At 36.8% G+C, this 26,842-nt stretch overlaps 1 protein-coding gene across 2 annotated transcripts in view; it reads right to left on the reverse strand.

Moving 5' to 3' along the window:
• Positions 1–1,584: 1,584 nt before the first annotated feature.
• LOC126259354 (catenin alpha) overlaps positions 1,585–26,842 on the reverse strand; it is a 154,549-nt gene continuing 129,291 nt past the window's right edge. For both annotated transcript variants that reach the window (XM_049956080.1, XM_049956081.1), the window contains 3 exons: positions 20,514–20,754; positions 18,163–18,279; positions 1,585–3,342 (listed from right to left, as the gene is read on the reverse strand). In XM_049956080.1, the coding sequence (XP_049812037.1) occupies positions 3,178–3,342; positions 18,163–18,279; positions 20,514–20,754 (523 nt within the window). In that variant the 3' untranslated portion in view covers positions 1,585–3,177. The remainder of the gene's footprint in view (positions 3,343–18,162; positions 18,280–20,513; positions 20,755–26,842) is intronic.

Genomic DNA, 26,842 nt, shown 5'->3' on the forward strand with positions numbered 1-26,842 from the left:
GGAAGTAGAGGGTGTGACAGCAATTTTTTCCAGATCACATGAGTGGTATAATGTGCGATACACTAACTATCTAGGAGATGGTGATTCTAAGGGATTTAAAGCTTTAGAGGAACTCAAACTTTAAGGCAATGAAATTCACATTAAAAACCAGGAGTGCATTGGACATGTGCAGAAGCACATGGGAGCTCGCTTGCGCAAACTAAAGCAGACATTAGGATCCCAGAAGCTTAGTGATGTTAAGACCCTTGGAGGAAGAGGAAGATTGACAGATGAAGCAGTTGATAGATGGCAGAGGTATTACGGATGTGCAATTAGGCAAAATACAAGAAGCATTGAGCATATGAGGAGAGCAGTATGGGCATTATTTTTTCATACTGCATCAACAAATGAGCACCCACAACGTGCACTGTGCCCCACAGGTGATGACTCACGGTGTAAGTACCAATCAGGAAAGGAATATGCCCATAAAAACAATTTGCCAAATGCTATTATTGATGTAGTTAAGACCATATTCAGAGATTTATCACAGCCAAGTTTATTGTAAAAGTGTTTACATGGGAAAACACAAAATCCAAATGAAAGTGTAAATAATTTAATTTGGATTAGGATTCCCAAAAGAGGGTTTGTACAGATAAAAACATTGCATTTTGGAGTGTATGATGCAGTGGCAACATACAATGAAGGAAACATTATCAAATGTGATGTGCTGAAATGTTTAGGTTTCCAACCAGAACACAACACCATTTCCACAGTGTGCTTAATTGCTGAAGGAAGACTAAGAGGTGCAGGAAGAAGAGAGAAAAGTCTACAACATGTAGCAAAAGGGAAGAAAAGACCAGTGAAAAGGAAACACTGGAACACTGGAAAAAGAAGAGGATGCTGATAATCCATCATATGGGGGCAGGACTGTATTAAAAAAACTTGGGAAGCTGTTTCCCATAACTTTAAAATTTTTATCTTTGAGGAACATTTTCTCAAAAACTGCTAACAGTATATCATTGAAATTTATACACAATATTGTTTACTTCTTTTCCTTCATTTTTATAACAAATTGTAAAAAAAATGTATAATTCAAGAGTTATAGAAGAAAAAGTGCAAAATTTTACAGAAAAAATTAGCATGTGTTTAAAAAAATTGTAAAACAAAAACCAATAAATATTTCTTAACATGGCATTATAACTTTGTAGAGAAATATTCACTGAACATGTAGTCCAAATTTCAGAGCAATATGTTTAATGGTTTTAGAAAAAATGTTCCTTCCATTTGCTAAAATTAACATGGAGGAAACGGATTGTTCCAGCTCCCCTTAACATTTCACTACTGCACCCAGCCAGCACTTAAAAACAGTCTATTATCCTTATATGAGTAATGTGTTGCTTGAACCAAAAGCAGAAATTACGTATGAATGAATCACTTGTTTCTGTTTAAAGCTTTTATGATTGTTGTATCAGTAGATTCTTATTTTAAGAGCGTAAGTGTGGATTCACAAAATATTTATCAAGTGGAAAACATTTCACTGCAGTTATCCTTCAAAACAGTGGAAGGGTTTTCAGGAAGGAGTTAATCTCTTTACATTATCACATCTTTATTTTCCAACACCTTTACTCAGCTTATTCATTTTACAACTGGTTAAAATACTGGACTGGAGGTTATACTTTATAAACAAAAATATTCATTCTAAAGTCACTAATCTAAAATAGTCATATGCTTATTTTTATAACAACATTTAAATAAATTTAGAATTTTACAAAATTAAAATCAGACATGCCACAACTTTTCACAGTATGGTGAGCACAATTTAGTATTATTCTTAATATTTCTTTAAAAGAAAAGTTTATAAATACAGAAAATAATTTGCAGTATCTGCTTCCCATTATGGCATGACAACGTTAACAATGATTTAAAATTCTATTCCATTTTTGGTAAGTTATATTTCCCCATGTCACTAAAAAGAACTGCTAGCATTCTCTGAATCAGAAATTGTATAATGGCAGTTCTTTCTACAAACATAAATTCCAATCTGGAGAGAACCACAATAATAAAATATAATTTTCTTAAATTCATTTGAAAGTTGAATAATTTTATAGGTTACATAAATAAATACATCACACAACTATAAATATCATTGTCTTCTTTCACAGTTTCCTCTTTTATGAAACACATGTCCAATCTTATGAAACACAGCTCATTCACTCTCCCTCTACCAAACATGAAAACACACAGTGTCTTTCAATTTCCTACAGTACATACCATTTCTGCATAGTATACTCTACTATGCTTCTAACAGGAATGATCACTAACTGATTCTGTAAATATAGATCTTGCTGAGAAGACCAAAATAAAGAATTAACTATTGCACTAACCATTTTAATAATGACACTACATTGTAAGGGAAATGATGATTTAAAATACTTATCAAATGTGTTTTTTTTTTTTTTGCAAAAGTATGAAGGATAAAAACATGAGCAAAGTAATACAACTGACAGACTATGTTTAAGGAAGATGGTATTAAAAAAAAAAACACTACACTAAGCGTTGCTCACATGACTGACTAAAATAAATAAAAATGCAGCTGCAGAAAGTCATGTACAGAATATTAATCTACATACACATAAAATTAATACTTACATACACTGAATTTAATATTTACTGTCTATATACACTGAAAATACTTCTGCTATCTATCACAAATCATTCTCGAAATGGTAAATAGGAACCACATGATAGATTTACAGTTCTAATGTGGATTTTTTCCCCACCATCATATCCTTCATGGCAAGAGCTCAAAACAAACACTATTTGAAACAGTTGGCTAAAAACATTAAAATTGCATTATACAGAGTTCTATTCTGCAACGGGAAAAAAAGCAGTTTTAACACATTCCTACCAGCAAATCGGTTCAAGATTGTTGAACCATTCAAAATGCAGTTTTTTGCTGTAATCAATTTCAGATAAATACTGGATTACTGTTGTAAATACAAAAACATGAATCTGCTATCTGAACCATTACAGTGGCCACACTATGAAGATTATAGCTTCTGTGATTTACTTGTGGCAAAATACTTCACAAATATGGAATAATGCATGCTTTGAGCCCTCATTTTTAGCAAGATGGTCTAAGCTAGAACTGTAAAAAAATACTTAGGTTTTAGTGGTTCCATATATTTTTGTATAATCTTATATAGACTCCGTAGGACTCTGGAATTCACTAAGGGCCTTAATTGGATTCTGTACTTTCTTTTGAGAACCTTTTCGAACCTTTGCTCTAACTTCTTCTGGTTTCTCTGGGCGAACTAAAGGTTTCTTCTCAGGCGCTTTCATCTTCCACACCACTATTGGGGACTGGAAAAAAAAAAATACATGTGTAAGTGTGCAACATTGAGACTGGGAGTAAATCCATAATTAAATGATTATAATGAGTAGAATAGCTCCAATTGAAAGCAAATTTTCTTACAATTTTTGAACTTAATTAAGGTTTTTTAGTTGCAAAAGATACAAGTTGCAGGAATAAGATCTACATTAAAAGTGAACCAGCTACTAAAACTTCAAAGTTCATCTCAAAAAAATAAAGTTAAAAATTATCTTTTTGTTTCTTTCCAGATAACTGACTGCAGCCCTAGTACACATCAAAATCCCTGCACAACAGTACTGTAGCACACTGCAGGAGAAGCCCAATTAAAAACCACACTGCCTACTGATAAAAGTACAGTAATTCATTTAGTGCATTTGAAAGAGAACAATGCTGCAACAGTCTGTTCTTCTGTTCAAAGTTAGTGTTTCTGACCCATAAAGTCACTCTGGTTTAATTATTGTACTGTAATGGCTTAGTTTTATGTGCTTGGAGATACATTTCTTAGTAGATATTTTGGGGAAGTTGGTATGCAGTTTCCATTTCCATGTTTCGGTGTCTGATTCCATTTACTTATGTTTCAATTTCATTTTCCTGGGCAGTTTCATCAAGACATTTTAACTGTGGAACTCACTTTGTCATATTTCATCCCCATGAATTTTGGTGCTTGTTTGTTGCAGGATATCTGGAGACCAACTTTTCTGCAGTTTCTTTCAAAAGTTCAATTTGATCTTGTACTGATGAAACGTTGCGAGTTAAGACTGCTAAATTATCTCCAAATGCCAGGCAAACTGCAGGTTACTTGTGTCTGCTAAAGTGACTGCTTGGTCAATTTTGATGACTGATTTTTGTCTGTGCCCGTCTTGTATCACTTTCTCATGGACACAGCTGAAAATTCTTTCTCCCATTTTGATTTTGAACAGTTCTCCCATTAACTAAATCTTGGAGTTGCGTCTTTGTGTCTGTCAGTGTCTGTTTTATAACTGCAAGTGTTTCAGATCTAACTCCTGTTCTTTTAATATCTGGAAGAGTTATTTGTGGTCAACTGAGTCATAGGCTTTTTTGAAATCAACAAGTATGCAGACTACATTCCTACTACAAATTCTCTGATATCTCAGGATTAGCTTTAGGTTCAAGAGTTGTTCTGTGTGCAAACATCCTGGTCTCTCATTTTTGGTTGATATTGTTTCTGTGCTCAATCAAGAAGACACTGGGGTTTAATTTTGTACACAACCAATGTTAGTGAGATTCCCCTGTAGTTAATCACATTTGTTCTGTCTTCCTTCTTGTGAAATGAATGAATTAACACATTTTTCCAATATTCTGTTTGCCAAATGTCTTGCAAGATTTTGGTAATTTCTTTTATGGTGTCTGAGGCTGCTGACTTGAAGATTTCTGCTGCTATTTTATCTTCCTCTCATGCTTTACTGTTTCTGAGTCTTTTGATCTGTCTGGAAATTTCTTCTTAATCTGGCAGTAACAAATTTGGATAAGTGTTCTCAGGTTTTTGTTGTGGAAATTTTTATGTTGGAGCTGGGCAGTTAAGTAGTTCTTTAAAAGATATTGCAAGTTCCTTGAAGGGATTGTTGAGAACCAATTGCCCATTTTCTTTCTTGAAGCAGATACTTTGTGGTTGATGTCCTGAGTTTTAAAGTCCTTACAGAATTTGGAAGTGTGCATTTTTAAAATGAACACGGATTTGCGAGAAATTGAGAAAAGCTATTTAATTTGTGCAATAACTTTATAAACGCTTCTTTCATGTCATTGTTACATTGTAAGATGCAGATGTGATTGTCAGACATGAGACTGAATTTCTAATGTTATATTTTGGTAATGTAATGAATCATTAAAACCTGAAAATTGATGCCTTTAAAAATGTGTGGAAGATACTGAAATTGCACACTCTTTTTTTAAATTACATTAACATTATCTTGACTGGGAAAAATATAGCATGTACAATTCTACATTTCACAACACTAAAGCAGTGATGCAAGTCCTTCTCTGCACAGAAGCGAGTGGACAAGGCTGAACAGAATAAGAACTGGCCACGCCAGGTGCAACGCTATGATGCACAAGTGGGGACTCCGAGAATCTCCAGCCTGTGATTGTGGGGCCCAAGAACAAACTGTTCAACACATTGTTAGAGACTGTCCTCAGAGGAAGCATTCTGTACCATTTGTGACTTTATTAATGCTACTCCCTCTGCTATTAGTTGACTTCAATCATTAGATATTGAACTATGATTAAATGTATCTGCCTTTTTTTAAAACTTGCAATTTTATCAAAGTAGTCAGTAATATTAAGTTGGTGATTTTCACAATTTAAAAATCTGTATAAAATTTGTGTCAAAAAGTAAAACTTAAGTATACGTAAATACTTAACTAGATGTAGATGTAAAATTAAACTTTATGTACTTGTCAATGTTTGCTGTTGTTGCCATACGATAAATAAATAAATAAAATACCTTATTGTATCAGACTTCATTGGAATCTTTCCTAATGGATAAGCTGGTTTTTTATGCCACAATCAACATATTGCATTAGATCCCCAGACAATAATTTTGACTAATTATCCCAATGATTGTTGTGGAAGCTGTATACAACCCTTTCTTGTCTTAACAAAAACAGAATGCGAAAAAGTGCTGATACAGAATGAAACCTTCCTTTGTCTTCCAATATATCTACATTTACACTCCATAAGTCACCACATGGTGTATGGCGGAGGGTACTATGTACCACTACTAGTCACTTCCTTTTCTACTCTACTTGCAACAGAGGAATGACTGTTTAGGTGCCTCCACATGAGCCTTAATTTCTCTTATCTTGTCTTTGAGGTCATTAATCAAAATGGACATTGCCAGCAGTAGTAATCAGCTGCAAATGCCTGTTCTCTAAACTCTCTCTGGAGTTTTTATGAAAAGATCATTATCTTCCCTCAAGGGATTCCCTATGGGGTTCACATAGCATTTCTGTAACACTTGGTTGTTGATTGAAACAACTGGTAACAAATCTAGCAGCATGCTTTGGAATTGCTTTAATGTCTGCCTTTAATCCGACATGGTGGAGATCCCAAATATTTGAGCAGTACTCAGGAATGGTTCGCACACAAGCATCCTATATGCGAATTGCTCTGTAGATGAGCTACACTTTCCTAAAACTCTCCTAATACACCAAAGTCGACCATTCCCCTTCCCTACTACCACACTTACATGCTCATTCTATTTCATATAGTTTTGCAACATTAAAAATAGATACTTGATTGATGTGACTGTGTCAATCAGCACACCACAATACTGCATTCGAACATTATGGGATTGTTTTACACACTCATCTACGTTAACTTAAACTTCTCTACATTTAGGGCAAGCTGTTATTCATCACATCAAATGGACATTCTGTCTGAGTAATCGTATATCCTTCTACAGTCATCAGCAAAGAATCACAGATTGCTGCTCATCCTTTCCCTTAGATCGTTTATGTATATACAGTTTCTTCAGAAATTTTGGGCTTCATATAGGTACAGTTGATTCAAAGTCTAGTATTTCAGAGTCAGCAATATCTCTAACGAAGAATCACCTCTGTGATGTAATGTACAGTAAACAATCTGTCTTTTTTCCTTAGTCTCCTTTTTATAATGCCAAAATCCCTACCACAGGGTAAGAAACTCTGTGATCTCACTGGAAATTAATGTTCAGTCTCACTGAATTTCCCAGGATTGGTTAGATACAACAGAAATCTGCGGAGAGTCTGATTCTTATTCTGGGTTGAGCAGTTGTCTCATGATAGACAATGTTTGGTGTATTCTTGTGGTGTACTCTTGAAATTGTATTACAAGTAATTGGTAAACACTACTGTGGTTTTTTTTTTTTTTTTTTTTGCGAACAGTACTGATAATGTTATCTAAGCTTTATTTACAAAGAGGCATGAGTCGCAACTGAGGCCGCCTCATTTTTAAAAGAGCATGCGTCATTGACTGGCTGTCTTATAAAAATAATGTTTTTCAGAATCCTATAGAATGTACACTGACACACTGATACTCATTTAATGTCAGTTTGAGCAGTTATAAATTTAGTATCTGAAGCAGTAGCAAACTCACAATCACCAAATTACAGAGTGATGCTGCTTTAAAAATACACGATTCGAGTTCATATCTTATTTCTATGGAAGTCTTTCTCAATTTCATAATTTGGCTGTCTCTTCTCTCACTGTCAGGAACGTTTTGTAGTTGTCCTCTGCTTCTCCTTGTTCCAATTGTTGTATGCACCCTGTCACGATTAGATACAATGTTCACATTCCTTATTCTATGAAGGGTTCTGTTTCCCTTTCTGCAGAGGAATTAATATTTGTGCCACTTTGATCAATTTGCTTTCAACAGCTGTTTGACTGCTTTTCTCTAATTCTTCCATGAAAGGTAGTTGGGTCCTGCTAGTGTCAAATTTGGGGATTTGACTCCCCCCCCCCTCTCTCTCTCTCTCTCTCTCTCTCTCTCTCTTTCGGTGATCTCCACATCATCTGTTTTGCTGGTTTCTATTTAAAGTGTGTTGACATGATTTTATCGTCGAATATTCTGCACAGTTCAACTAACCTATGTCTGTTTTGGTTGGTCCATTTACGTGCTGGGAATTCTTCAGTTGTTTTTCTGTACTTTCTTTCTTTATTTGTTTACCTTTAAGTTGAAGCCGCCTAACAGGATTCTGACACGGTTTTGTTGAATTTTACATACTATTTCATTTTCTGTTTCCAATGATTTATTGTTATTATTATTATTGTTTTTGTTGTTGTTAGTAATAACTCTATCTGTATTAGCTACTAGGTGGACTGAATAGCTCAGTCGTTGCTGATGCCAGCACCAATCCCACATAAAGGAGGAGGATGATGGACAACAGCCAGATAACATCTTCAGGCAACTTCTTCGGTTAACATTTGTAGTTGTAAATCACAACTTACTTCAAAAATCAAGTATGGGAAAGTCCTTTGGGGGATAAAGTTCTACTGTCAAACTGAGGAATAAAACATAAATAGGCTACTTAGGTAGCCATGTAGATGACAGCAAAGACTTAAAGAATTTGCTGTCACCCAAACATTTACCAGTGCAGAATAACAGGATCAAGCTTAATCGAATCGACTATATCGCAACACACAATATTAATTCTCTACTAAAAACAGGAGAATACAAGAACTTTGTGGGCAATTCAGGCATAATAATAATAATAATAATAATAATAATAATAATAACAATAGTGGGGCTCCAAGGTTTGGGAAATACCATAGAAGAGACATTTGAATATCAAGGGTACAGAAGTTACAACGGTAAACTTTGACAAAGGATCATAAAACAATGCCCCCATTTGGAACGGAGTTTATAATCAACATAAAAATAATAGATTCTATGCCCAACTAGAAACAGAGAAAAAAAAAACTATTACGATATAATCAGGAAATGGGCTCCACAGAAATGTACCAATAGGAATGGCCAGACAGTGCAATCTCATCTTCAAATCCTCGTACTCTAAAAGAAGGTGAAACAAATTTAAACTTGTAAACACACTGACTGGAGAAAAGGAGAATGGCAGCTGAAGCACTTATGACCTTCACAGAGAACTCTACAGTGTTAGAGGAGTAAGACGAAAAGAAGACTAGACATGAGCTCAGACCACTACACTGTCAAAATAAAAATTAAATTTAAACATAAAAGGGGGGGAATTACAGCCTATACCGATTAATCAGAAATTACAGTTACTGAAACATCATGTGTGGTGAAACTACCACAAAATCAATTCCAGAGAGTATTTCAAAATCTATGGAATACATCCCCCACCCCCAATGTTAATGCTGTAAAGAGAAGATGGAAATACGACACACAGGAACAAGGACAACCCTGAAATCATGAGAAAAGCATTCAGTAAACTTTTGAACTGTGCAGTACCGACGGAACTTTAAAAAATTAGCCCAAGAATTGGAAGCAGCTTTTAAGGAGCTGGAAAACTACATGCTGATTTGAGCAATCCCTACCTACATTGTTATATCTCTCTTTGACTGTACAGATAAGATTTTCTTCCAGCATTTATATCATAGGAATAAACAACAAATAGAGCAAGAAGCAGGTGAACACCAGGGAGAATTTGGATCCTTGGAGAAGCTGCACAGAACAAATCGTCACTTTAAAATTAATCACGACATATTACAGGAAACAAAATAGGTCTCTTGCAATGACCTTTGTACGTTTTAAAAAGGTATTTGACTGTGTCCATAGATATTCAACATTGAAAATCCTAAGAAATTTTGGACTCCACCCAAAATTAATCAAATTAACAGAACTCACCTTAAGCAACACAAAACTGAAAGTCAAGTTCAAAGAAGAATTTTCAGCATCATTCTCCATAATAACAGGTTTAAGACGAGCAAATTGCTTGTCGCCACTACTTTTTAACTGCGCATTGAGATATATAGGGTGTCCCATTTATCTTGACTACCCTAAATAACTGTTTGTCCAGATGCAAATTACAAAATGTTTCAAGCAAATGTTCTTTAGCCATCAGGGGGACATCAATCAGCATGACTGCCTTTGTTGTAGCTTTGTTTTTTACAAAGATATGAACAGTGGTATGACTTTTTTAAAGGGCACCCAGCATTTTTTGTTCAGTAATTCATTTCCCCTCCTAATGACCTATTCAAAAATGTATCACAGTGTACTATTCACTGAAACACAAGGTTATCAATTAACACAACACTGACTTTGAGTCCAGGATCACAAACTTGTCCACATGCTGGAGTTGTTAGAAAACAAATGAAAACCAAATAAAAACATAACACAAAATTGGCTTTGACTCTCCTGTACCATTGCCCAGGAGTAGAACATTCAAAGGTGCTGAAAGTGGTGACCCTGGACACCGATACACTGGTGCACTCGTTGAATGAAAGAATTATTTACTGCTTCCTGTGTTGCCTGCTGAAGAGTATTACAAGCAAGCACAATACGTTCCTGCATGTCCTCTGGAGTTGTTGGAATGTCGCGATAGACAACGTCTTTAATGCATCCCCAAAGAAAAAAAGTCCATAGGATTTAAATCAGGAGATGTAACAGGCCAAGTAACCGTCCCTTCTTGACCAATCCATCTGCCAGGATACCTTCGGTTTAGAACATGATGTACACGCAAAGCATTATGTGCTGGACATCCATCGTATTAATACCACATAAGCATTCTGGTTCTTAGCAGCACTTCATCCAGAAGAGGAGGAAGAATTCGTCTGAGGAAGTTGGCATACACTGTGCTGTCTAGACTACCATTGCTGAAATAAGGGCCAATAATTGTAGTACCAAGCACCCCACAGCAGACTTTAACTCTCCATTGACGCTGATATTCCACCTGTCTAAGACATCGTGGGTTGGCGCTGGACCAATAATGCATGTTCCTTGTATTTACATGTCCTTTGTTTGAGAAGGAACATTCATCGGTAAATAGAACAGTGGAGAAGAAGTTCGGGTTGGCAAGAATTTGCTGCTGTGCCCACCGACAGAACTGTACACAATTCTGGAAATCATTCCCATGCAATTCTTGATGTAGGTGTACATGGTAAGGATAGAACCGGTGACGTGAAAGAATATTATGTACACTGGTTTTAGGAATGCCAATCTTGTGTTCAAGCTGTTGTGCACTCGCATGTGGATTCATAGCAACGGAAGCGAAAACAGTAACTTCGGCAGTTTCGTCTGTGCGAGTGCTATTACGATTGTGTTTTTGTTGGTTGAAACTTCCCGTTTCCTGAAACGTCGCAACAAGACCCCTGTTTCCTGAAACGTCGCAACAAGATGAAAAAACATCCATCAGGAAGGTGAGTTCTTGTCAGGATATCGCTCTCTGTACGGTTCCATTGCCTGTGTAGCATTTTGCCTACCTTCAACACAACAACAATAAAAGAAAGTTATGTCAATGCAGTTTGTAGGAAGGACAGACTTTACTGTATGCCTACTCTACACAACAGTTTTTAAAAGGACTAAACTGCTGTACTAAATGTACCCGTACATAAGAAAACAGTATTGCAATTACTGTTCTGCTAACTTACATTCCCCATAGATGACTAGCATCTCTACCTTCTCTTCATTGGTGTAAATTCTACTCACACAACTCTTCAACTGATTATGGTTGATGGAATGACGGGTGTGCATTCTACTTATGTTTACATTTGTCCTCTGTCAACGTCAACACATGGATGTATTCCATTACTCCGAGTACCTGCACTAAGTGCTGGGTGCGTCAGCATCAATGTTGTGTTATTTAATTAATAACATTGTGTTTCAGTGAATGGTACACTGTGATACATTTTTGAATAGGTCTTTAGGAGCAGAAACGAATTACCGAATAAAAAATACAGGGTGCCATTTAAAAGAGTCATACCGCTGTTTATATCTTTGTAAAAAACAAAGCTACAACAAAGGCAATCATGCTGATAGATGTCCCCCCGATGGCTAAAGAACATTTGCTTGAAACATTTTGTAATTTGCATCTGGACAAACAGTTATTTAGGGTGGTTGAGATAAATGGGACACCCTGTATAATGAGGTAATGGTACAAAGTGAACTCTAAGAAGACTGAAACTTGAAAACTAACAAACAACAAAAATTTAAACTGTTCAGGACTCACAAATGACCTTTTGTTCCCATCCAACAAATATTCAGGAAACTCACTGACAACTCAAATCACTACAGAAAATAGTGCAAAAAACCAGCCTCAGAATACCCTTTGAAAAACAAGAATTATGTTAGCTATCCCATTACGCAAATAAAAACCCAGCAGAAAAACAAGTAATCAAAATTGTAGATAAATTTAAATATTAATCATAAAACAACCACAATGAAAAACCAATATGGTGTAATAGAATAAACAAACCGTCATAACTAAAAATGCAACAATAAATTCATCTCAATAGCCATAATACAAAAACACTGTACAATCAAAAATAACATATGCAAGTGAAACTATTTTCAAAACAATGAACTTTGCAGTAACAGATTCAATATTCAAGATAAAAAGAAGAAGATTCAGAGCACACACAAACAAAAATTCCCTAGAAAATAGGTACTGTATCCACTTGAAACAGAGAAGGAATTGGAACTGGCAATGAGCACAATCTGGAAAAAATGACTTGTTCTTTGCACATCTAGTCAGATCATCAGAAAACAGAATCATCATCACCACCATCATCAGCAGAATAATAGATAAACTACTGAATATTAAGAGCAGTTTTAGATGGATTATGGATAATGAGGAAGATATGAAGGGATTACAAATTATGACAGAAGATATACAAAACGAAAGAGACAAAACAAAGGAAATCAAAGAAATCATACTACAGGCCAAGATAAACATGGTGCTACGCGGACAATGAAAAAAAAAATTCCCAGATTTCCCGGATAAAAATACACTTTCTCCCGGGTGAAAGCCTACTTTTTCCCTGTTAACTGACAGTATATTTTCTCTTGGAACTGTATAATTTATCTGTCCTTTGAATGGTTATGATTTTATACACGGGCGTAGAATTTCCCGGCGCTTTAGAAAACGAAACACAGGGAAAAAAACACGTTTTGGAAAGATCTTTGATGAGCAGCAACATGTACGCTGCATATTTTCGTATTACTAAAGTATAAATTCAAATTCCACCAAACACTGCATGTTACTTTCCGAAGCATTGAAATCGAGACTGCTACGCACTTTTGCAACATCACTGTTAAATAGCGCGAAAACAGAAAAAGCTAAAGGTTTAAATTAATATACACAGTGTTGCTATACGAAACACAAAGAGCTTTCACATATAATATTGGTCTATAAGATTAATACACTGCAAGAGAAGCTAAGCTTTCACATATAATGTTGTTCTTTTATGCGCATATTACAATGTAAGATATATCACACAAATGTGTCAGTAAAATTTTTAATAACGACATAAATGTCTGATCTTCTGGGCTAGAAATTCATCTAAATGGCTCGTCATCAAAGAGTTGATTTTTAAATGAGAGTCAAACGCTCTGTGATTTAAGAAATTCATCGTACATTCTCGCAAACAGTTCAACTTGCATAAAAGGAAATTTACTTTGATAGCAACGCTTTTCAAGCCACGATTAGGAATATCTTCCCGCGACCTATTAGAAATAGGTCCGTTTCTGCAGTTGCCAGAGAGCACCAGATGACAGGTGTCACCGCGCTTGCGCAGCTACGATGTCGTAGGGAGCCCTTATGTTCGTATGTGTGAAACATTAAAAGATCTTACATTATGTCATAAAAGAAACAAGACATCAGAGGATACTCCAAGAGTATCAGAATTTCGTGACCCATACTAAAATGTACACATTTAAAGTGCATATTTAAAGTTCACATTCGTATGTCCAGATTCCCAGTGAAGTAGGCCACGACCTGATATTAAGCTTTTCAATGTAGTTTTCGGGATGTAAATTTTCTTGGAGTATCAGTACTACGATATCTCATGTTTGGTTTTTTATTATGGCGTAATACCATACGTGCTGGAAGTTGAAAACGTGCACTTTAAATGCAGCGAACAGTGTGTGGAATTAAACACTTAATTTCAAATATATTGTCTACCTCAGCGTAAAAGATTAATAAAGGAAAATTTCTTTAGAAAACCGACAAAAATTACGTCATTGTTCTGCAAGGCAATTAATGCTTGACTGTCAGAAAAGTGGAAATAAAATCAAATCTGCAAGTAACAACACATTTTAGCCTTCCGTAATTATGCGAATGTATTTTAATTTGCTTGATAGCCCCTGGCCACAGAAATCTGTTTTGTTTTCATTTGACTTGAGAGCAGTGAACGAAGAGGAAACAGCAAAATCACTAAAATGTAAACATGGGTCACGTGGAAGACTACCCACTTCCCCACTATAACTCAGACTGCTCTGCCCATCAGCCCCGTATCTACAATATTTCCAAACCGGGGCAATACCCCGCCACAGCCTCGAGCATTTGAGATAGGATGTCAAAAACTAGAAAAATAAAATTGAATTTTCAAAAATATATTAATTTTGTAGTGCGCATCTTTCTGAAGATGTCTAATGCATAAAATATATGTGTTCGAGGAAATGTAAGACATGTTATTTGGTCGTAAGTGTGCCAAAGTGTAGTGCCACACCTCTTCATACAGCATTCTCCTATCGCACGTCGTCACTGTATTTCGCTCTGTGGAATCAAAACATGTATATTTTGTAATGGATGCCATCAAACCATATTCAGGACAGTGGAAATTAAAATGTCCTGTGGTGCCTCTCCTGCTTACAGTCGCCCGGTTTGACATCCTGTTCCTTTTTTTTTTTTTTAATTAAAAAAAAAATGATCTCTTCAGAATATTTGCACCCATTATTCCCTATCAGCTTACAACTTGCTGCTTTGTGTGACATAAAATTAAATATAGGATACATAAAACCAGTAAAGACATGAGACAAGCAAGACAATACACATTTCTTCAATCCTTAGCTCCTAGAATTTCTCTCTCTCTAATCTTGCTACAGCTTTACATGGCGTGCTTTCCTTTCTGCAAAAGAATCTGTTACCTCATCAAAGTTCGTTAAACGTTTTGCTACATGAAAAATCGAAATGTCGTCTAATACTGAAAAAGCTGTTAATACAAATAGGACCCAAGACTGGTGTGGTTTCTCGATCTGATTACGTCTATTCTGTCACTCTCTGCTAGATAAAAACAAAATAGGCCTTTCTAATACTGCAACAATTGTAACACACACCAAATAAATGAGACTGTTTTGGCACAAATGGTCATTTTTTAACGACAGAATATAATTCACAAAGTACCTACTATAAGCAAAAAGCTTTAATTTAGGAAATAGTTTCACACTTCATTCATACGCTCCAGTTTCTCAAGTATGAGATCGAAAAGTAGTAGTACATAATTTGTATGCAAACTTAGAATTGTCATATTGTTCCACAATTTGTGTGATGTCTCCATTTCTTCTCCTTCCTCGTTCTAACAAAGAGGCTTGTTATCACTAATTCTGTAAGTATTCCTGTCAATGTCAAAGCTTATTTGCCGGTTAAATCACTAACTCTGCAGAATCACCAGTTTAGTTATCCCGCAATTGTTCTCCAGTTAGGAGTTGTTACGTGTTCGTACAATGCGTTTTCCGTGCTACTTCCTGGAATAGAACTTACAGCGGCTGCTAGCCAGGGACTGTACAACTGGCCCTTACTATTATAGCGATCTGAACAAAAATGTTCTGTCAAAATTTCATTTTCTTGGATACGCCGAGAAGGTAGTACGTAATCGCCGGCCGCAGTGGCCGAGCGGTTCTAGGCGCTTCAGTCTGGAACCGCGTGACCGCTACGGTCGCAGGTTCAAATCCTGCCTCGGGCATGGATGTTTGTGATGTTCTTAGGTTAATTAGGTTTAAGTAGTTCTAAGTTCTAGGGGACTGATGACCTCAGATGCTAAGTCCCATAGTGCTCAGAGCCATTTTAATACGTAATCTTTCTTACCTGTTATTCATTTATTTCCACTCCGGTAGTCTGAATCTATGGATTTCGCTAGTAATTACAGTGAAACCTCTTTATAACATTCCTCCATATAACGTTTTCCTCTATGTTACGTCCGTTTTTCTCGGTCCCGACTAAAAGCCCATATAAACAATGTTAAATTTTCCTCTTTACTGCGTTTCCTCTATATTACAATTTCCTCCATGTAACACTCATATTTTTGGAACCCCGGTCAATTATTTACCTCTTTATAACATTTAAGTGACTGGATCTAGACGCATCGCTTTCTGTTCTGTGGATTCACAGTTGGCACCGGCTCGGAAATCCCGCACTCAGAGTGTTTCATTTGTCAGCGGCAGAACCCGGTCATGTGATACGTGACGCACATTCCGCTTACAATCTTTTTGGCGCCATTTCAGTTTCTCGGAGAATTTGATGCCAAAATGGGGAGTGCTGCAAGAAAAGTGCTGCTGTTTGTGGACAGATGTGCGGCACATCCACCAGATGTATCTTTCTGAGAAATGTGAAAGTATTTTACAGGCAATGAATTTAATTATGTACTCGTGGAGGGGAGTCAGTGCTGAGACTATTGAAAACTGTTTAAAAAATGTGGGATTCTGTCAGAATCAGATGGCAGCTCCTGTGGAAGATGTTGCAAGTGATTTGCAAGAGTTTTAGGAATTAATAGGCAGTGATTCTGTCACTTTTGAGGGCTTTGGGGCTGTGGATTACAACGTGGCAACCACAGGAGTACAAAGTATTGAGGAGCTGACTGCAGATAGAAGCTTGGAGAATAATAGTATAGTGAAAGTGACAGTGACAAGGAAGATGACCCTGTGCCCTCATATACTAAGGCAGCTGAAGGCTTTGAAACATTTAGGAGATATATGATGACCCATAGACTTGAGGACAGAACAGTAGTTCAACTTGATCATTGGGAACAAGAAAAGATTGCCACAGTGTCTAGGAGAAATAGAAAACAAACATGCGTGCTTGAATATTTTAAAAATCGTAGGTATGTGATTTTCAGGTTGCATAGGTTCCTAGAGTTTGTGCAAATTTAAGTTCCATTTCATAATTTAATTATTAAAGTAATTTTTTGTAACTAATTCTTTTTTTTTTATCTTTACCATTTACTGTGTTTTTATGTAGTATGTTCAGTATATCATAAACAAAATTTGGCTCATATTCTACAATTGAGTCAACTGAAGAACGGGATACCACCTGTCAGCTTTGGACAATGATGATGTCATATCTTAAGAATCTGTTATAACTTTTTTACAGTACAAACTGATCCATTTCCTTTCACCCATCCACCTAATGGGCTCCATGTTTTAATCACAAAAAACTAATCATTTGTTACATTGATAATTTGCAATGAACATCATATTACAGTGTTGTGAAAATTTAAAATGTCATCTATGGCACCATTTGTCAAAGCTTATTATTGGTATCCCGATCTTCAGTAATGCCCGATAATTATTATTTGGAAGCCTTCCTCTTTATAGTGTTTTCCTCTATACAGTGTTCAGAATTTGTGGTCCCTTGAAAAACGTTATATAGAGGTTTCACTGTATAACAATGCTCATCATTCACAAAACCAATCAACCACACAATCAAACAGTGGTTGGCATTCATCCATTCAGCCTTACTATACTCAGCTCGTATAGCCCCTTTTGTCTGTGGGAAAGTTTGTTTCTACATGTGACGAGGATTCCCCTGACAGACACATCATGTACACTATGCACGGATTCACAAATCAACTTACGATTCATTCAGAAATCAACTTAGAATGTGTTCAAAAACTGACAGGGATGCGTTTCAAAGTCATATTAATAATCAATAGACTAATGTGCGCTAGATGATAGGCGCTTTGTGAAACAAGGCAAGTGTGTGCACATATTATACAGACTTCTCTTTCAGAAATGGAACCTACTCACCTGAAACATATTATCACACAAAGCGAATTTATTTAGAAGTGGACTGCATCAAAAAATATGTGGGTTTTTGGATAATAACAAACATAATCTGTTTTTATCTGGCATTCAGTATTTCACCATGATCTTGTATTTAAAAGGCAGTATGAAGTGCACGATTTGAAGAATAGCATAACCTGGTACAATGAGAATATAAAAAATACATATAATTCTATATTAAGCCCATTATAGTTACTTTCTACAATGAATGCTATAAAATAATTCTTTTGGGTATTTATTTGTACTAAACATATTTAGAAGGCAACATGGTAACTCCAAAGTGCTAGTTTGTCTCCATTATTTGTGGTAACATATAACTGGATGATAAAATTATTGTAACTTACCGCAACAGTGCCCTGTCTTGGATATTTTGTCGATGCGACATATGAAGCTTTAACGGTGAGGACTACAGCATTCATCAAGTTCTTTGCTGCTTGGATAAGTGATGTAGCGCTGTCCAACTGAAGAAAAACAGGAACACATTTTTATGGAAAATTTGCACAGAAGCAATGATAATTCATCCATCCCACTTACACACACAGACATCCACACTAATATTACAAAGGCGAAAGTAACTCCATCTGCTACATCTTCACAATTACACTTCTGAACAGACTTTGATGAAATCTGGTATGGAGATAGCTTGAAGGCTGAGGAGAAAAAAATGTTGATTCCTAAGAGGATGAAGTACAGAATACAAGATCTATTTTCTTTTATTACATCAGTGAACACAAACCATGTTAAAAAATTATTAAACTTGTTGTATAATGTACCCACTACATAACACATGGCTACATCAATAGCACAGGGCATAGATGAGTGCTCCTGCCCACGTCCCTCCGCACGCACCGCTTGGCAGTGACGCTATGCATGCTGCATTGTCAACTATTGGAGCAGATTGGGGGGGGGGGGGGGGGGAGCACTACAAGCTATGCTTAACCGAACACTATAAAAGAGCTGGTAAGCAAAGTTTACCCTGAACTGCAAGCAAATATGGGAAATAATGAGTAGTTGTGAGAAAGGGCAATTTTGGCACTGTGTAATGAATTTGTAGGATTGATAAATGGAAAAATTATGTCATAAATAGAAAGAGATATTGTAGAATATCTGTCTGTTGATAATAATATGCACACTGGGCGAATCACCTCACATCCTCTCTTTGGAATTGTTCGGAGTGCCTTTTCATTAACTGAGGTCAAAGGTTGGTGTTCAAGTCCTCCTAATGAGAAATCTTGATGTGACCAGATTGTGTAATGGGTCAAAATTTTGTTAGGGTTAGTTAGTTAGTGGTACAGTTACAGGGGAAAGTATTCCAATTTCATGAATCCCTATTATACCAACAGACTCACCTTTTCAATTTAAAAGATTACAATTCTCACTAAAATTTGCTTTTGGAATGACTGTGAATAACGTGCAAGGGCTAACACTCAAAGTTGCTAGTGTGCGTTTAGAAAAACTTTGTTTTTCTAATGGGTAACTCTATATAGGTGTGCTTATGTGTGTCCAACCCACAAAATCCTTAAGTCCTCGCAAGAACCAAAACATTGTTTATGGAACTGTGTTAGGAGCATGCAGTAAGTAATTGGTAAGAAATAAAAATTTGTGTAGTTTTCAGTGTTTTCTAACTAAGCTTCGGCACACAGCAAAATAATAAAAACACTCATAACGTGCCTATATACTGGCACTACATATATTTATACACATACACATTATAGACACAGTTATTTATAAATTACTAGCTTGCTTACTCACCATCATTCATCATAAAAAAACTACTGATATGAAAACACAGCCCAGGGTCACAGCTAGTCTGTTATAAATCCCTTACTTTCAGTGTGAAGAATACCTTGTTACTTTATAAAATGGGATGATTTGATACGAAATGGAGATAATTGCTTAATTTGAAAGTAGGATGATAACTTTCAAAAATATACAAAGCGGTATTGTTTCATTGAATTTTTGTCATATGTTCATTGGCTTTATGAAATTCGATATATCAATTTTCAACCTCCGATCAGATAGGAAGGATACTGTTAAAACCTTCATATTCCTAACATAACTGATCTGTTTCTTGCATAGTTTCATTAACTATGTATTAGAAAGAAGAAGAAAAGCAAAAAACTTCTACATGTCTCACGTGAACAGAGGTCAGGCAACAGTTAAAACGAAAGTATCCTCTTCATGAATCTGTACAAACGTATAACATAAACTAATGGGCTTACACCACCCCTTTCCTTACCTACCAACAAATTTCAAAGCCATATCACATTTAATACTTTTGGTTAATGATACCAATTGACTGATTTCATATTGCTGAAGTTGTTGTCACAATATGAATGTTAAGATACTTGCATGGAGTCATCCGTTTGGCTCTACGTAGAACAAAGTACTCATCCAAATTCACTCATGTACTGGAACAATATAACTCTGAATGACTTTACAGCACACTTATTTTTATTTATTTCCAGTTTTTATTTTTGCACTAAACTCTCCTAAGACATTATCTCAGTTCTTAACTACATGTTTTATTGCTACTGCTAACTACATTTCTCTAGTACCAGCTCATCTACCACTGGTGAACAACTTACAATGAAACATAAAGTCAATTCTGAAACAAAATGTGGTAACTGTAAACACAGAAACAATGAAAACAGAAACAATCTGCATGATGTCACACACAATATAATATACTTACGCCAGAAACTATAAGCTCTCCACTAATATTCTGAACATCAGCCTTCACTTTAGATGTAATGTTCATCTGGTGACAATATAGAGCAATCCTCTGTAAGTAAGCCAACAGATCTTTCTTTGTTGATGATTCAGGGCACTGGTCAGCTATCTGTCTAGTAAGTTTGTCCAGTTTTGTTCCAGCTTCAGAAATTTTCTTTGCAGCATTTATAACGTCCATTGTTGTTTTCAATGGTCCCCGACCACTGCAGAATAAGAAAAGAAATAGTTGCAGCAAGATACAACAAAACTGGTATAGCAAACCCAATAGCCATCATTCTGAGTGCATCATGTTATGAGTGCTTGAAATTTATATAAATATTTTGAAAAGACATAAATATCAAAGAACTCACAACTGTCAGTATCTTTTCAGCTTTCTGCTCTCTTAAATCATTCTTTTCCCCTTTCATGTTACCTTATTTCCTCATCTACCTTATTTAATTAATTCGTTGAACTTTTCTTCTATCAACTCAAATAACCGACAGCTTCTGAAACTGCAGACTGTTGATGAATGTCTGTGCATATGGACTAGGTGTCCAGATATGTGAGTGGCTTGAAGACTTCTTAAGTAATAGTACCCCGTACACTGTACCTGACAGCAAGTGTTCATCAGAAACAAGGCCACAGTCAGGAAAGCCCGCGGGAAGCGTGACACAACTGCTCTTATTCTCTATATAGGTAAATGATCTGGCAGACAGGGTGAACAGCAATTTGCGGCTGTTCACTGATGACACTGTGGTGTACAGAAAGGTGTTGGCATTGAGTGACTGTAGGAGGATACACAATGACTTAACACAGAACTTTTAGCTGGGAGATGAATAACAGCTTGCTCTAATGTAAAAAAGTAAGTTAATGCAGATGAATAAGAAAACAATCCTATAAAATTTGAACACAGCATCAGTTGTTACTGCTTGACATAGTCACATCAATTAAATATCTGGGCATGATGTTGCAAAGCAAATATGAAATGGAACAAGCACATCAGGTTGACAGTACGGAAGACAAATGGCTAATTTCCTTTTAATGGGAGAATTTGGGGAAAGTGTAGTTCATCTATAAAGGAGATGACATATATAACACTACCATGACACATTGTCAAGTACTGCTCGAGCATTAAGGATCCCCACCAAATCAGATTAAAGGCTTGCTGCTAGATTTATTACCTGTACGTTCGATCAGTACGCAAGTATTATGGAGGTGCTCCATGAACTCAAATGGGAATCCCAGGAAGGAAAACAGCATTCTTTTCACAAGGTACTACACGGGAAAATTAAAGAACCAGCATTTGAGGGCAACTGCAAAACAATTCTACTGCCACCAATGTATATTTCACCAAAGGACCATGAAGATAAGAGAAATTAGGGTTCGTACAGAAGCATCCAGACAATCATTATACCCCTCACTTTATTTGCAAGTAGAACAGGAAGGAAATGAATAGTAGTGGTATGTGGTATCCTTCACTATGGTGGCTTGCGGAGTACGTATGTAGATGCATAAGTGCATTACAAAAAATTGTTGATTTAAAATTTGGCAGTCAGAACTCACTTCCAATGCTGTTGGGATGGAGGAAGGGAGGGAGGCATTTAAACTGGGGGGGAGGAGAGAGACAACAAGTACAAACAGGAAAAGTTCTATTCTGAAAGTTGTTACATATTTGCACAGATGGTTATAATTAAAGTGCAGCTACTCACAAACATTCAATGTGGGCTGTAATTATCACATTGCAGCTAAACTTAGTAAGTATGCTAACAAGTTAATGTAGAACCAATTTATGCTGAAAGAAATATAGTTCCAATTTTGGCCACCATGTGCAAATCTGGCACTGTATGGCATCTCTGACAGTCATACTGAACAAACAGTGTAAGTGGTGGTTAATAATAAAATCAACATTATGCCTTTCTCACTTGTGTGACCTTTTCTGCCCACATTCTGTTCCTAATCCATACACAGCACTAGATATGCACCTGGTAGCCAAAAATTGGAAATAATATTTTTCTCTGGGAGCCTATTAAGCCTTTCTCTGCTACAGACATGCTCTTTGCATTCAGTGCTGAGGTGGCTTTTGCTATGGCTGTACTACTTCCCAAATGCTGGTGTCTGTGCTGAGAGAAGGCATTCCAGCCAATATGAAATACTTATCATCCGATATTTTGAGAACTATGAGATGAAAAAATTTGATTTTTGCACATGCAGCAGCAGCAGGGGAACACACATGCAAAAGGATTTAACTTTTATTACAAGTTTTCTGAGCCAGTGGCTTGTAAAAGTTAAATCCGTGTGTGTGTGTGTGTGTGAGTGTGTGTGTGTGTTCCCCTGCCACCACTTGGTGAGTAGATTTTTGTTATCTATCCTTTTACATTATATTACCAAGTCTGATGTCTTTGCTTGATAAAGGACTGAATTTCTTTTTGTTACATGCCATAGTTAGCAGAGGTAAAAATGCATTGGTTAAACTTTGCACACGGTCGATTTTAGCTGTTACATTGCAGTGAATGAAATGTAGATAAGATATCAAAATTTCATTTAAAACTTAGAGCAGAAGAATATCTCATTCCCATCTCAAGTTATTCGGTTTTATATCCAAAGGACGGCCACACCCAATGCATCCATTCACATCCTTGTGCATTGCAAATTATGTGGTCATAACAATCGCATCTCAATGGGTTCAAGACATCAAAATGAGGGTTTTTGCAAATGGTAGCACATAATGAGGCACGTACACTGATAAGCCAAAACATTAGACCACTCCCATCATGATGTTGGATGCTGCCTGGTGGCATTATGGACACATGATGCAGTAATGTAAGTATGTAAGCAGATTAAATACAGATGGGTGGTCACCCTGGTGAAGATATGGGTTGAAAATGGTGAAATCCATTGAGACAAGTGACTTTGACAAAGGCAGATTATTATTATGCAGAGTCTGTGAACGAGTATCTCAAAAACAGCGAAGCTAATCGAATCTTCACATGCCACTATCGTCAGCATCTAAAGAAAGAGATAGAACAGCAACAAAATTGCCACTAGGAACTGAATGGTTGGACATACACAACCCTTCACAGAATATCGGATTTGGAGGCTTATCTGCTCTGTAAAGTAGGATAGGTGCCTGTGGCACAATGCTGGTGCACACACAAGTGTTTTGGAGCAGCACAAGGTTCATCATACATTATTGAACATGGAGCTCCACAGTAGACCACCCCCAATGTGTTCACACATTGACCCTGCGACTTCGTCAGTTACGATTGCAGTGGGCATGGGGCCATCGGGATTCAACCGTCGATCAATGGAAACGTGCCGGCTCTTCTGGTTGGTTGGTCAGTTGATTCAGGGTAGGGGACCAAACAGAGAGGTCACTGGTCCCATCAGATTAGGGAAGGGTGTGGGAGGAAGTCGGCTGGGCCCTTTCACAGGAACCATCCCAGCATTTACCTGAAGAGATTTAGGGAAATCACAGAAAACCCAAATCAGAATGGCCAGACATAGGTTTGAACCATCATCATCCTGAATGTGAGTCCAGTGTGTTAACCATGTGCCACCTCACTCGGTACAGCTCTTCCAGTGAATCACATTTTTGGTACACTAGGTCAATGGTTGTCTCCACAAACACAATCACTGAGATGAATGGCGGGTCAAAACATTCAGAGCAACACAGGTGAAGGCTGGTAGGAGCAGTATTATGCTATGGGAGACATTCTCCTGTACTTGCATGGGACCTGTAGTAGTAATCGAAAACACACTGACAGCTACAAATCACCTGCATCCCTTCATATTAGATGTCTTCATCGAAGACGATGTCATCTTTTAGCAGTATAATTATCTGTGTCTTGGAGCCACAACCATGCTACAGTATTTTGAAGAGCATTATAGTGAACTTGTGTTGATGTCTCAGTGACCAAATATGCCTAATGTAAATCCTATTGAACCCATCTGGACCACTATCAGGCACCATCACTGTGTATGCAAATCAGCAGTCCCATTATTTATGCGACTTACATGAACTGTGCGAAGACATCTAATGCCTTCATAAACCTACCAACAAACTGTCGGATCCCTGATATGCAGAATCAGTGATGTATTTTGTACCAAATATGAACAAACAAACAAACAACCTATTAAGCAGGTGGTCATAATGTTTTGGCTCATCAGTGTGTGTTGTATGAGAAATACTCAAAACTTTTTATTCACCGAGATGGAATAACTTGTCCTCGGCAGTGAGAGGTCGGCAGCTCAGGAGGCATTTACACATCCACAGCTCTGTAGGGAAACCTAAGTGGCACACATATACACATCCACACTGCCTGGGAAACTGTGTAGCGGGACGTGCATAACGCCCACAGCAGTGAAATGGTTAAAAGGGTTAAGGAGTGGGCCAACAGACAATGTTTTTTTATCTTCATTCTTTCTTTCCTCATTTAAAAAAAGGCCTTACAAATGTGTGATACATTTAAGATTGAAAAGCAAATGGAAATGAAAGGCACAAACGAAAAATGCTCACAAGAGACTCAGAGATGCAAAGAATGAAACAGCGCATTTAAGTTTATCATCACAACAGTCTTCTACAGCTTCGTGTACCTTAATTCCAAGGAATAAGATTTCTCCGTAAACAATTCTTCTTGGAAAAAATATTAACTTGTCCTGACATTTCAGCAAACTAGGCCTGTTATGGCAGAAAATTGTTAAGTGTATAATCTTGAAATTCATGACCTTGGGAGTGAGGAGTTCACTGTGTTTACATGACATCAATGGGATCAGATGAAATTAGGTCACACAATGTTTGATGCTACAGTGAGAAACTGAAGAATGAACTGAAGGTGGTTTCAGCACATTATGACAATTTTTGAGGAAAAAAAAAAAAAAAGATTTTCAAAACTGCTACATTCGGATTAGGTTGTAAGTAGTATTGCTACCCACCTCAGAATCGAGAGTTGTCACTTTTGAGAGTGTGGAGGATGATTCTTGGGGTTGTGTGTGAGCTTTTGTACTAGGAGGCATGATTACTGCAAAAACATGTGGTTCACTAATGCCACGCATTGCATTTCCAAAAATGGTTTAAATTTTTGACAATATCAGTCAGGTATTTATTTATTTACATCAGTGTTTCATTACTAAAACTGTCTTAAGTTACTATAAACTAGTTTACTTTCCGTATTCGTGTGTTTTGTCATAGATGCAACTATCAGTAGTGGCATGATGGTTACAGAGTGAAGAAACTTAAAATTGTACAAAATTCAGAGAACATTCTAGTTGATAGATGCTATAAACTGTGTGCACTTATAATCCACTTGCGAAGATACTTTCGTACATGTATCACGTCGCGAGATCAAGTAACCTACGGCGCCACAAAGCAGTTATGCATACCATAAGATCACAGGCATCCTTGGTGTGAGCCAATCTTAATTACAAGGAGCTGTCATATATATCAAAAGCAGAACTCAGTATTCAGATAATAGAAGTGGTAGCTAATGAACAGCATGGCAATAGGTTGCAAGGTACTGCAAACAGACCACTGTGGCTCAAGTGTTAATTACATTTTTGTGGCTACTGTATAATTAAAACAATTTGTGAACACGGCAGCCCACATTTACATGTTTCCTGGTAAAATATGTGTGGATCTTTACCCCATAACAAAGGTCTTCATTAAGTGTATGCTTCCTCAATGTGCACTTAGTTACACAATTACAGGACCTAATTTATAACTGTTCATTGCAGCAAGAAGTAGAAAAGTGCTCAAAGGAAAACAGGTACATGTGATCTAAGCAACACACTCATTAAATATTGTGTGTGTGTGTGTGTGTGTGTGTGTGTTTCATTTGTGTGTGTGTGTGTGTGTGTGTGTGTGTGTGTGTGTGTGTGTTTCATTCAGGGCACAGGCTATGAGGTATAAACATGTATGAGGAGGAAAGCAGCAAAGACCTTTACCTCCCTTCAACTTCACCAATAAGAGGTGCTGTTAATCAATTTTATTTATATATGCCTGTACTAGGAGCTATACCTCTTGAATGTAAGTAATTGCCTGTTCATCTGTCATTTGCAAATTTGGGAGGAAAGGCAGAGATAGGAAAGAGAGGGAGAACTTGAAAGGTGAAAAGATGAGCCACAATCAATAGAAGAAACGAATGGTTATGGGAGAGGGGAGGGGGAGTGCCAGGATTATGAAGAAAATCATCTTAATGAGAATACATAATAGCCCACAACATAAATGTGTCTGCCTATACACATTGGAATACTGATATTAAAGGAGTATGAATCAAACTTTTACAGTCGAGACTGTTGAATATGTGCACTGTCTTA

Source organism: Schistocerca nitens, chromosome 5 (genome assembly GCF_023898315.1).
Source record: "Schistocerca nitens isolate TAMUIC-IGC-003100 chromosome 5, iqSchNite1.1, whole genome shotgun sequence".
NCBI lineage: Eukaryota > Metazoa > Arthropoda > Insecta > Orthoptera > Acrididae > Schistocerca > Schistocerca nitens.